At 49.5% G+C, this 13,773-nt stretch overlaps 1 protein-coding gene across 4 annotated transcripts in view; it reads right to left on the bottom strand.

Annotated features, from left to right (window-relative positions):
• Positions 1-13,773, bottom strand: part of LanB2 (laminin subunit gamma-1) — a 529,033-nt gene that overhangs the window by 62,035 nt on the left and 453,225 nt on the right. For all 4 annotated transcript variants that reach the window (XM_069305575.1, XM_069305583.1, XM_069305589.1 and 1 more), the window contains one exon: positions 2,263-2,478. In XM_069305575.1, the coding sequence (XP_069161676.1) occupies positions 2,263-2,478 (216 nt within the window). The remainder of the gene's footprint in view (positions 1-2,262; positions 2,479-13,773) is intronic.

Genomic DNA, 13,773 nt, shown 5'->3' with positions numbered 1-13,773 from the left:
CTATCATCCTCTGTCCGGTCCTCATTACTTGCGAAATGCAGACACCTGAGGAGTATCTAAAATCTGTCTCGGGACATATATTTCCCGAAGATAGGTATTGGAATAGTCAGATCTTTGCTCCAGTAATCTGTGATAGCGTGTTTGACACAGTGCTTCATCAACATACATATTGCTAAAAACACATACATTTCACCTACATTGGTGGTTTTCTAACGTTGCAATCATGAAAATTCTGTTATCTCTCTTCTAATGAGGTGAGCGTCATGAAGGTTCGCTTGGTGTACAATATATTCCATGAGCAGTTCATCATAGAATGCTGTAAAATAATCCAATTCACTCATATCCTCTCCATTATCAGGGAAAAGCTCTGTAATCCCAACATCTTTATTGTCAAAGGCAGGAATTCGAGGAATAAAACTAGCACCATCACTCCACACTAGTACACCTGGTGTCCTGAGAGACGCAGGGGACGCAACAGGGGCACGACAGAGAGGAAGCGATGCACACCGTGGACCAGGAGCTGAAGCCCGTCTACGCACAGTACGGCCGCTACGTGCAAGCGAGGTGGAAGCACGTGAACATGAGGCTCTTGGTGCCTCATGTTGTTCCATGCGGTGGCGCTTGGCTGGGCGATACGCTTCTGACGCAACAAATTCTCGCCCAGTAACACCACTGGTACTGGCACCAGGCTCGGTAACACTATGTTCTGATTCCACTTCACTAAAACCAGAAAAAGAGTCACCTTCCGCTGACTCGTCACTGAAAATATCCTCAGACTCTAAATAAGCACAGGAACTGTGTGGTTGAGGGTGAATTGGAATAGACACTGGGCAAGGTGGCATGGGTGAGCGTATAGGCCTCGCCATGGGAGGCAGCTGTATCTCATTTTCACTGTCCGTACTATGAACAAAACATCGACTGGACCAATGAGCCCGAATGGGATTTTTTCCAGGGCCCTTAGGCTGACTACTAAGGGAAACCCAGGTAAAGTACTGCTAACTGGTTAGCCCAACTACCGAGAGATCAAATTAAAAGCTGAACCCTTGTGATGTGTATAATCACAGAGGACCACCTGAATAACAGAGGGTGACCATGAACCAAGGAGCAAACCCCCCACCAGGCAACAAACAAAAAAGAAAGGAATAACCCTGGAAAGTACAACGTCTCCAGGAGGAACAGAACCGGTACAGCACTGCTCGGACACAGGAGCCCGAGTCGAATGACTGCCACGCAACACATCAGCCTCAGAACTGAGGTTGGGTAGCTGGTGTGAGGGGTCTGGGGCTCCCCATTCCGTCTCCCAGGGAGGGGAAGCTGCACAGACAGCAGAGTAGCAGTGGTTGTAACATCATGCTTGCTTGTTTTCAGACTGTGGAGTTCTGCTAGATAATTCGATTTTCGGTAGCAATTTTAACCAGGAGGCACCTGTTTTAGGATGCCTACCTTTCTGGGTTTTTAACCCGGTAGATAACAGACATAGAATGCTTCCAGCCACATGGGGGGGTTTCTATAGGCCATTGCTCCTCGTGCCTCTCTGAAGGGCCAGGTTCTGGCCGTGGTCCCCGGTAGGCTAGAACTCCAATCAAACTGACTGATGCCACAGTCTAATATATGCATATCAGCCCAGTATAGCTCCAGGGAGCCGGAGGGGCTCTCCACAGAAAACACCACTTAACTGAATAGCAGAACACTGGAGCCAGAACGGAAGAGAGGCAACCTAGCACGCACTACATCAGCAAATAACTGAAGGTAAGAATTCCGGCTGATTATCAGCTGCCTTCCCCCTTCCCCCTCCCCAAAATGATTTGGGGGAGGTGGGGTAAATGAGCTTGCACTAGTTTTGAGACTATTCAATCATTTGTTTACATAATTAGGGACGATGTTGCCAGTTTTAGAGGTTGTGGTCTCTACTGAAGCCAGCAGTGGTTTGTTTTGACTTACTGACTTTCTGGTTGCTTCTCCTGTGGTGGTATAAATAAATAAATAAATGCCACTGCTTCCTGTGCTTCTGGGAAAGGGGGGGAGCGGTTCTGGCACTGGTCCCTGTTACATCAATATAACTTCGCAGCTGATGCGACCTAGTAGATGGTATGCGGTCAGTATACGATAGCTTGAGAGAGCCACAAGGGGCTCCTCCCAGAAAATAACAAATTTCCTGTGCTACTATTATACTGATTGCACTTATATCTATTCCAATGTCATTAGTAAACATATAAAAGCAGACATTTAATAACAGAACAGATTTTAATATACAGTACATACCGGACATTGGCCAGTAGCATCACACTGAAGAGAAACTGAGCCAATGGGGTCACAATCACAGGGCTGACACCCATTACGAGAAAATCCATAGTGATACGGTTCACACATATCACATTTTCTTCCTGTTACACCCACTTGACAGAAGCACTGACCCGAATGTACATCACACGTCCCATTTAATGCACCTATATAATCACAGCCACATTCTTCACAACCCTGGAAAAGATAAAAAATTTCAGTAAATGAAGAACAATAAATATACAAGTTATCTTCCTGAAATTATAGAACTTACAGTAATTATTTGGTCAAGAGTACAAAAATTGGTTGTTGCAGCCAACACTGTTCATGTATTGTACTGTCTACTCTCATTTATCAGGATTATATGGGGCCCATCCCTCACCAGTAAGCCAGAACTCTAGATACGCAGGAATTCTTACTGATAAAGTCCAAAATTGAACATAATTAACAGTTTATGTTACCACAACCAGCATAATGTGTGTTTCCACACACATCATGGTGACGTTCATCCTTCAGAATCGAAGAAGACCATGACTCAAAAATCAGGTCGAAGATCGGTGGATCACAAGATGGACGATAAGATCAATCTGGATCCAGAAGGCTCGCCAACACATGGGACATACCGGTACATGAGTAGGCTGCTGCTGTAGTGGTGGAGGTTGCTCTAGCATTATGCATGGCACATTTCCTCTAGACCTCTGCAGTCTGTCTATTCTCTGCCACACAGGCCCCTGGTGACATTCCTTCGCTAAGTTGGGCAGTCCTGAGTAAGTGACTCATGTATTGGAGTCGATGTCCAAGTCTTTGAGGGTCACATTGAAGCAGTCCTTGAATCGTTTCTTCTGCCCCCCAACTGAGGACATGCCCTGACTTAATTCTCCATACAGCAGCTGTCAGGCATTCTGACAACATGGCCTGCCCATCCAGCCTGAGTTTTCAATAGGAGGGTATAGATGCTGGAAATAATAGCCCTTTAATACCTGCTTGATACCTGCTTGATGGGATTCTGGGAGTTCTACTCCCATATGAATATATATGACTTGTGAGAGCTTGGTCCACTAGACTGTTGCTTGGAGCGGCCCACAGGCCCACATACTCACCACAGCCCGGTTGGTCTGGCACTTTTTTTTAGAAAACAATCTAGTTTCCTCTTGAAACTCAGTGTCCATGGTTGTTCCGGTAATATTTCTTATAGTTGCTGGGAGGACATTGAACAACCACGGACCTCTGATGTTTATACAGTGTTCTCTGATTATGCCCATTGCACCTCTGCTCTTCACTGGTTCTATTCTGCACTTTCTTCCATATTGTTCACTACAGTACGTTGTTATTTTACTGTGTAGATTTGGGACCTGGCCCTCCAGTATTTTCTGTGTGTATATTACTGTAAACCCTCAAAATTATCCAGGATTCGAACATCCGGAAAACACCCTTATATGGTCAAAATCGTGACCGGATAAAGTTATCTTAATATCTGGCCAAAATGGCCATGGGAGCTGGATAAAAGCTGGTTTAGCCGGATAAAAAATCGGAGTCGGTTAACTTTCTGCTGATGTTACACTATCCGGACAGTCAGCCAGATAATCATTGAATTGTCTGGATATGAAAGCCATGGGGCAGGCCGTACCATATTAATCCCGTCTGGCTGTGGCTGGCTGGCTCGAGGCGCATGGTGGAGGAGGGGGTGGGGTTGGTGGGTGGTGTCGGGAGGGTGGGAGGGGAGCATCGGGAGTGACCACCTGGGTACAGGAAATACCATTAATTTTAGAACAATTCATCATAGCCAAAAACAAAAGAAATACTAGTAATTATGTAATAACAAATATATAAGTTTCCTAAAAACAATGTGCACAGGATGAAGTTTCCTTAACCCTTAACATGCTCGGGGTCTAATATCCTGCTTATCCACACAGGCGCATGTCATTTTGAAAAAAAAAAAAAATTTTTTTTTTTTGCTAATCTGTTAAGTTCTGTTCACTGATCACGGGAAAAATAAAAAAAAAATTCTATTGTACTTACTTTTGTTGCAATAGAGCCGAGAAGCTCTGCGATGACGCCACAATCTGCATGGTCGCTCATGCAGTACACGCCCGGGAGATGTTGCGCGCGGTCCTCAAACAGCCAGAGTTGCCACAAATATATTTTCGCGCTATTTATTTACAATGTCTAAGCGCATTTTATCTAATTTTTTTTCACTAATTGTGTTTCAAATACTGTTTGAACATATTTTGTATCAATAATTGTTGCATATTTGAGTATACACAGGCGCACACAAATGTTTTCAATTACGGCAATATAATATGTCATTACAGTCTATTATATTATATGTTCTGCTTATATGTTTACATATTTACACACTCGCACACGCTATACACACTTTGAAGCACACTTAGAAGATTTCTAGACTGTGGTAGTCATTGAAGCAGTCGACAGCACATAATGGGATACCACACGTTTCACACCATGTTTGCACAAGCTTCCGTTTCTTGTCTCTACGTGTCGTTGTTTTACACACCAAGCAATCACGTTGGGCTATTGCACGCTTCACACCAGGTGGCAAATACTTAAGTTTGTGTGCTAGGAATCCTTCAGTGTGAGCGAGGTGTGGAGTACCAGCATGCTGCAACAGTGGGTTTATGATGGGCTGCTGAATACCTGGGACATCTTTTGCAAACTTTCCTAATAACTGTATTGCAGCATCAAATACAAAGTCACGGAAAGTGGGCTTACGTCCAGTTCTCACAAGGTACATGTTGAAACAGTTCAGCATGCTCATGTCCACAAGATGGAAGAACACTTTTTTCGTCCACCTACATGTCTTCCGCACACACTCTGCAGTGCCAATCATCATGTCTGAGTTATCAATCAACCGCATGTTGATATTATAGTCTAAAACACAGTCTGGCTTATATAGTGGTGCGTTTGTTTTATGGCTCACTTTCCCACTGTTCACCATTGTTCCATCATGAATTGTTGTCAACAAGTTCACCTCTCTTTTGTCTTTCCACCGAACTGACAGAATGTTATCACTTTTCCTTCTCTGACACTCACCAACTGCAATGTCGTTGTCAAACACAGGCATTTCCCTTCGTTGTGGCTTTACTGTACCAACCAATCCGGTTCTATTTTCTAGCAAGAACCGAGCTAGCAAGGGACTTGTATAGTAATTATCTGTGTATAAAATGTGTCCCTTGTTCATCCACGGAGCCATGATGGTCTTCACTACACTCCCCGAGAATCCATGTTCGTCGTTACCGGGAATGTCTACATCACTAGCCGAGTACAGAATCATGTGTAACACGTATCCTGTCTCACAATCACAAAGAACAAAAAATTTCAGGCCAAATCGGTTTCGTTTTGAGGGAATGTACTGTTTGAATGGAACACGTCCCTTGAAAAGTATGAGAGATTCATCAACCACCAGCTTCTGTGCTGGTACGTAAAAATCTCTGAATTTTCCAATAACATCGTTCATGTAGTGCCTCACTCGCCACAGTCTATCATCAGGTGTTCGGTCCTGAACACTTCCAAAATGTAGACACCTGAGGAGTATCTGAAACCTGTCTCGTGACATATATTTCCCGAATAAAGGTGTTGGTATTGTCTTGTCCTTGCTCCAATAGTCATTTATTGCATGTTTGTGACAGTGCTTCATCAACAAACAGAGTGCCAAAAACACATACATTTCCGCCACTGTGGTATTTTTCCAACGCTGCAGTCGTGAAAATGGCTGGGCGCTTGGCTGGGCGAGATGCTGCTGACGCGACAATTTCTCGCCCAGTTACACCACTGGTACCAGCCACAGGCTCAATAAAACTTTGATCTGAGTCACTAAACCCAGAAAAGGAGTCACCTCCCTCTGACTCGTCACCCTCAAACAGAAAATATCCACAGGAACTGTGAGGTCGTGGTAGAATTGGGGTAGAAAATGGGCGAGGAGGCATGGGAGAGCGTATAGGCCTCGCCATGGCATGGCGGTCATTCTCACTTTCACTGCTGCTGCTACTATCTCCCGACAACTGTGTATAATCCTCATCGTTGTCTGAATCGTCAAACACACTTTCTTCACCTTCAGAGAATAATTCGTGGGCTATTTGCTCTGGGGTGAGGGACTGAGTGATGCGTGCTCGTGAGGCGTTTGACCGTGCGCTCGCCATGGTGACTCTCGCTAAACTGAGGCCTCCCATGCCATCGGAGCGTGAGCTGGATTTTTTTTCAAAATGGCCGCTGTTTACTAGAGCCCCTGGGCAGCGTATGGGACCCCCAGCTACACCGCGGGCCATTCAAATCGTGCGCGGTACCCATACACTTCATATGAAGTGAAGCGCAGTTGACTGGTAAAACGATTTACACTTCATATGAAGTGATGCGCACTTTAAGGGTTAAAAAATATTGTGAGTTTTCCTCCTGGCGGCCTACGTAACGTGCTATAGCTGCCCCAAGTGGACCCGTCACTGGTCAACGCATGTGCTCCCGTCTCTTGTGTTATAACACTGTGTCGTGCCATTAGTGAAATATTTTTTTAAATAAGTTTTTTATTTTCATAGTAACTTTGAACATTTTTGGCCAAGACTATGTCTGGTAGCAGCATCAATCGTTCTGGAGGTGTTAAGAGGAAGAAGGTTGTCCTAACAATTAAAGACAAGTTATGTGCTATACACCTCAACCAGTGAGGCGTCACAGGCAAGCGAAATGCCTTCAACAAGTGAGGTGCAAACAAGCGCCTTCAACAAGTGAGGCGCAAGGAAGCGCCTTCAACAAGTGAGGCACAAGCCAGCGCCTTCAACAAGTGAGGCGCAAGTAAGCGCCTTCAACAAGTGAGGCTTCACAGGCAAGCCAAGCGCCTTCAACAAGTGAGGCGTCACAGGCAAGCCAAGCGCCTTCAACAAGTGAGGCTTCACAGGCAAGCCAAGCGCCTTCAACAAGTGAGGCATCACAGGCAAGCCAAGAGCCTTCAACAAGGGAGGCGCAAGCAAGAGCCTTCAACAAGTGAGGCGCAAGCAAGCGCCTTCAACAAGTGAGACCTCACAGGCAACCCAAATGCCTTCAACCAGTGAGGCTTCAGCAGCTTGTAGTCAAAACTAACTTTGCTTAATGAACTGTACAGTAATTTTAAGTGTTAATTTTAGTGTTGTGTTAATATAGGTTACATAAATTATTAAGAATTCTTAACATCTTAGTTTCTTGGTATCTGAGGGTTTTATGTCCATGTTTGCCAAGAGGGAGGTAGGGTAGTGATTTGTAATTCTGTCAGTGATTATACCAAAGACAAGGGGGGCTGTCCCTTCCAAGTCCATGTGTGGTCCAGGGTTGTAGCAGATGTTTGAGTAATTCATGTGGGGTTAGTGATTGTGGGGATTAGCATACAGGAGTTCATGCTGTTGAGGAAGTATTCAAAATGGGGACTATTTTGTTGACAAAGGTCATTGTTGAAGTCACCTCCTAGGATGATGTGATTTTTGTTGAGTTTGTTGTTAATACTTTAGTGCACGCGGCACTCGTGAAAAAAAAAAGCGCCTTGTGCGCGCGGCGTTCTGGGCGCTCAAGCATAAACACAAAAAACCAGCGTTGAATGTAATGAAACGCCATTTTCTGGGTGAGTCCCGGAGGCTCCCCGGCATCCCTCCCTCCCTCCGGTCGGCGGTTTTTCGCGTTTTTGACATCCAGCCTCAAGAACTGAGGTGTGGGTAGCCGGCGCGGGGGGTCTGGGGCTCCCCCTTCCCCCTCCCGGGGAGGGGGGAGCTGCGCAGACAGCGGCGCGGCAGTGTGTGACGTCACACTAATTTGCTTGTTTTCGGTTGGGGAGTTCTATCCACTAGTTCGGTATTAGGTAGCAATTTTAACCAGAATAGGGGTTTGTTTTGGGGCGCTTACCTTTCTGGGTGCCTGTTCCGGTCGATGGCAGACATAGAATGCTTCCAACTACACGGGGGCTTCTATAGGCCATTGCTCCCCTTGCCTCTGAGGGGGCCCGGTTCTGGCCGTGGTTCCCGGTAGGCCTAAGAACTCCATACACATGACTGATGCCAAAGTCTGACATTAGCATATCAGCCTGGGATAGCTCCGGGGAGCCGACGGGGCTCCCCACAGAAAACCAGCTTTGAATGTAATGAAACGCCATTTTCTGGGTGAGCCCCGGAGGCTCCCTGGAGCTTATCGGGCTAATGTGTGTTATGTTAGACCGGGACATTAGCTAAGGAGTTCAGACCTACCAGGGACCAGCGCCAGAACCTGGCCCCTTCAGAGAGGTTTCAGGGAGCAATGGCCCTGGAAAACCCCATATGGTTGGGGGTTTTCCTTATCTGCCATCGACCGGGGTTAGGCACCCAGAAAGGTAGGCGTAACAAAACAAACCCCACATAGTAAGAAACTACAACAAAAACCGAACAGAGAGGTAGAAAACTCCCTACAATCCCAAGGAAACAAGCAAACAAGCAAACATCACACTTTACTGCCGCGCCGATCGTCCGCGCAGCCCTCCCCACCCCGGGAGGGGGAGGGGGGAGCCCCGGACCTACCGCGCCGGCTGCCAAGCTCCAGTTCGGAAGCTAAGCTTCAACCAACGCGAAAAAACCGCCGACCGGTGGGAGGGAGGGTTTCCAGGGAGCCTCCGGGGCTCACCCAGAAAATGGCGTTTCATTACATTCAACGCTGGTTTTCTGTGGGGAGCCCCTACGGCTCCCTGGAGCTTCATACCCAAAGGGAAGGAAAAGAAAGGGCTAACCCGGGAGGCGGCCGCCACAAACTCTGCAACGCAAAGCCAAGACAACCGGTCGCAAACCTGCGACCCAAGGCAACAAGAACGCCCAAGAACAGACGCACATATGGATGGGCGGCCAAAAACCTGTGCGACCCACAATTCCCTGCGCCCGAAATGAGCCCGAGACGTCACCAACACAGCAGCAATTGCTGCAAACGTCTGAACAGCACGGGCGCAAAGACAGACCGCAGTAAGAAGGAAAACACTGCGGACGACCCGGGAGACCCGAGCCCTGAAAACAGGGAACGAAGGAACCGGATCAACCACAGCGCATCCCCAGGCACGGTACGCCGGCAACAGCAAAAAGCACAACTGGACAACACAGGACGCACCCCCCGGCCAAACCAAACAAGTACCAATACCCCAAGAACCCCTCCGGAAAGCAGCCGTCTCGACCGTCGCCAGGACAGAGAAAGGCTGCACACCAATAAAGCTACCACCAGTACCAAAGAGGAGGAAACTGAAACCGAAGGGGCTACCACAAACTGAGGGGAAGAGAAGAAGGCACCCTGAACAAGGACCAGGATGGCTCAGGCGACTCATGAGCAGGCCGGAGGGGAAACAAAACGCGAGAAGACGTAATAAACGTCATACAGTCTCCAAGACGAAGCTCGCAGGTGGGACACCGTCAACAAAGCCACCTGAACACCATAGAGATGGCGATACCTGCGTCAATACCAGACGCGAAGAGCCGAAGAGAAGGCCGAACCAGTCACGGACAGGACCGATTCGGCCTGCTGAAAGAGGCGAAGCCTCAGGAAAAACGCCCCGGGTACGGACACCTATCAAGCAGCGTCTGAAAAGAAGGCCGGGCCGGCCACAGTGGAACCATAAGGACTGTTCTCGTGGGAATGGGCTGCAACTGAGCCAGAACCCGAAGCAACAGCTGGACCGGGAGAAGAGGTACAGGTACCCCCACCTCGACCAGGCCTGCCGAAAGCCTCCACCGTGAAGTCCTCGCAGGTGGGAAGGGCACCACAAAACGGGCGACGCCTAGACCACGCCGACCCGAAGACGTCCATGGCCAGGAGTCCATAAGCCCAACAGAGCCAACAAAACGAATTGGCGACGACTGGCCAACCCACGAAGAGGAATGAACCGAGACAGCTGTCCACCACGACGCAGGACACACCCCGGACACGAACCACACGGTTAACCAAACCCCCTGTGGTTCCGGCAAGAACCACCAGAGAACAGTCCAAACAGAGCTGAATGGTAGAGTACCTAGTGACCCAAACCCTCCGAAGCGCAAACCAGACAGCCATGAACACCTGAACCGGGCTGTGAGCCCGACGGACAGACAGACTCCATCAACCTCGGCCGACCTGGTGAGCACTGGTCACAAAGCCCCAGCCGAGAGACGACCCGTCCGTGAACACATCGAACGAAGGCTCGGGGTTGGTGCCAAGGCACGGAACCCCGAAAACCCCAAAGAGGAAGCTGGTGACGCAGCACCAACACCAGATCCCCAGAGGAACCCAAGGAATGCAAGAGGCGGAAGTGGAGTCTCCGTAGGAACCAACCGACGCCGGAGCCAAACCCGACTCCGCGGGCAGACAAGCACGCCGAAGTGCAAACTCCCGCACAACCGCCCAAGCAACCGCTGAGCAACCCGGGACCCCCTCCTGAACAGCCAAAGGCGGGACCACAGCCACAGTAACACTTCTGGAGGGAAGACAATGAGGGGCCCAAGAGCCTGAAACAAGGCCCAGGTCCGAACCCGGGACGGAAACAGAAGGTAAAACCTCCAGATCACCAGGAAACCAAACCCAGCGATCTGGAAAGAACCATCCCCTGGCGAGCAGACAAGCGGACTGACTGGGAGCCCACTCCAGCCAGTCGTCGAGGTAGGCCAGACACCGAATCTCAGACGCAGACAGGGCACTAAGATCCGGTAAAGATGCAAAGAGTATACAAAGTGCCCTTCACAAAATAGGGAATGCAATAAAAACAGCAAACCTGAAGCCCCACCACCAAAGCATTGTATGATAATCATATGAAGACATATGACATATGACAATCATTATATGACTATGACAATTATAATCAAAGCATTATATGACAAAGAGTGCTGGGAAGACGGGACACCACGAGAGTAGCTCTCATCCTGTAACTACACTTAGGTAAGTACAAATAGGTAATTACCAACCGTGCTAGCCCCAGAAAAACTGGAGAGGAACGTGCCAAGAAGTGACCTGGAGGTCCAGGTACACCATCCATGCACCCGGCCCTAACAGAATCCGAACAGGAGACAACAGTCCTCCGAGCAGGGCAGAGGATCCTGGGCGCAGACGGAAGTAGTCCAGAAGAACTGCAGACTGGAAAAGCTCATGACTGCAAAGAGCAGACGGGAAAAGCTCATGACTGCAAAGAGCAGACGGGAAGCCCAGAAGGATGGGGCGGATCGACCACGCCCCACGCACCCACGAAGAGGAAATGACGAAGCGCAGGGAAGAAGCCCACCCCGCCAGCTCTGAACCCCCCCCAAGGGGGAGAAGCCGTCCTCCGACGCCAGCAGAGGCCGGAAGACAACCCAAAGCGCCCACCAACAGCGGGACCAAGCGAGAGGCAACAGAGCAAGCTGCTCCCCCAGCGCCCAGTCAACAGAGAAGGGAACAGAACCCCTTCAGAAAGAAAAAGTACACTACCGAAGTCATGAGGAGAGACTACGGGAATGAAACCACACTTCGCTGGAAGAGGAAGTGAGGGGAGACCTGATCACCACATACAAGATACCCAAGGGAATCGACAGGGTTGAGAAGGACAGGCTATGTAACACAAGGGGCACACGCACTAGGGGACACAGGTGGAAACTGAGTACCCAAAAGAGCCACAGATAGAATTAGTTTTTTTTTTTTTTTTTTTTTTTTTTTGAGTGTCAGAATGGGAACGGGAAAGCACTAAGAAGTAATGTGGCGACTCCTCACACAAGTAACGAGGCTGACCCCCATACAATGTCACATGTAGACATGACAGAGCCCAAGAGGCACAGGAACCGATACACCTGTTGACGGACGGTTGAGAGGCAGGACCAAGGAGCCAGAGCTCAACCCCCACAAGCACAACTAGGTGAGGACATATATTGTAAAAGCACAAGCCGCCGACTAGTGGCAAAGAGCACTACGCCGGCCAGGCAAAGAAGGCACAAAACTGCATCAAAAGGCCCACCTCGACAGCAAAACCACAAAGTCCCAGCACAGGTGGTGGAGGCCAAGACCGTCAGTAATTTCAAAGCGTTATATGACAAAGAGTGCTGGGAAGACGGGACACCACGAGCGTAGCTCTCATCCTGTAACTACACTTAGGTAATTACTTAGGTAATTACAACCACAACATGTGCCAAGACCCAAAAAGCTCAGTCTGCAAGCCAGGAAGACCCCGGAACCCCAAAAGGCAGAACCGGGTCACACGAGGAAACAAAGTCCCCTGAACCCACAAAAGGGGGCCCAAGAAGAAGAAACCTCCAGAACGAAACCAAGGAACCCAAAGGAACCCAGAATCGAACCAGGGGGAGCCCAAACCACCACATTTGCCGGCGGAGAACACCACTAAAAGGCAAAGCACAGACCCCAGCAGAACGCCCTGGGAAAACGGTCCCAACAGACCGAAAACCGAGGGGCAAGGTGTGGGAGCAAGCATACCAGCCAGGGGCACTGAGCCTAAACCCAGAGGCTCAGACCCAAAATCAACACCCAAACGTTCCCAGAGGAACAGGCAACGGCAAGAAAACACCAGAAAAACAAAGAAACGACAACAGGAGAACAAAAACCCTGCAAATTTTTTGAAAACTCACCAGAGACGCTCGCTCGCACACCGAGCCGCATGTAAACAAACCGCAACGCCGCCATGGTGGCCATGCCGTGAAACCGGCAGACGAAAATGGCCGCCAGCAGGGGCTGTGACTGACGCTTAATACACAAAAACACGCCAGCAAATGTGGGAAGCTAGCAGACTGGAAGGGCGAAAAATGACGCCCAACAGCAGAAAAACCCCTGAAGGGGCAAAACCGCCCCAGAACTGCTAGCAGGCAACCCCCACAGCCCCGGGAACCAACAACAGAGGCCCCGGGGCAGAGCCGTCCTCCAAGCCCTCCGCCCTTAAAGAAAAGCAAGAGCCCATGGGAAAGGCAACAAGAAAGGGCCGCTGGTAAGACCCAGAAGCCTTGGCAGGAGGCACAGGCTCAAACCTCCGTCCCCAACCCGAACGGGGCATCCCCCGAAAACCGCCCGAGTCTCTGCCGCAACTGAACCCCGCCCCGACCCCGAAACCCGCAGACGGTCCGGAGCCGGGAACATGGAGAGAAAGGGGCGAGCAGCACCTAACCAAACGGGGCGGCCACGGGCATTCGAGTGGGAAACCAACCTAGCATGTTGCAGCAACCTAACCTAGCTTGCAACACGGATGCCGCCTGTACTCTGAACAGTAATAACATCAGGAGAGTACAGGAGAACAAGCAGAGAATCACTCGCAAGACTCCGGGTCAAGGTGTCAGTGACCCAACAGGCAGCATGACGGAGGTAAAAATGGCGACTGTCACCCGGAGACAAGGGAACAGCAACCAACGATCCCGTTCAAGACGGGTTGGAACCCGGAAGACACATTCAATGGTCCCCCGAGCCCAGACAGGGGTTTCCAGGGCCCGTAGGGTAACAACTACGGGAAGCCCGGGCAAGGTGTTGCTAACCGGTTAAGAAACCCAAACATAACAAGAGGGTAGATTATAGCACTGAAAA

This window comes from Procambarus clarkii, chromosome 6 (assembly GCF_040958095.1).
Source record: "Procambarus clarkii isolate CNS0578487 chromosome 6, FALCON_Pclarkii_2.0, whole genome shotgun sequence".
Classification (NCBI taxonomy): Eukaryota; Metazoa; Arthropoda; class Malacostraca; order Decapoda; family Cambaridae; genus Procambarus; species Procambarus clarkii.
This window is presented reverse-complemented; position numbering and strand designations above follow the sequence as displayed.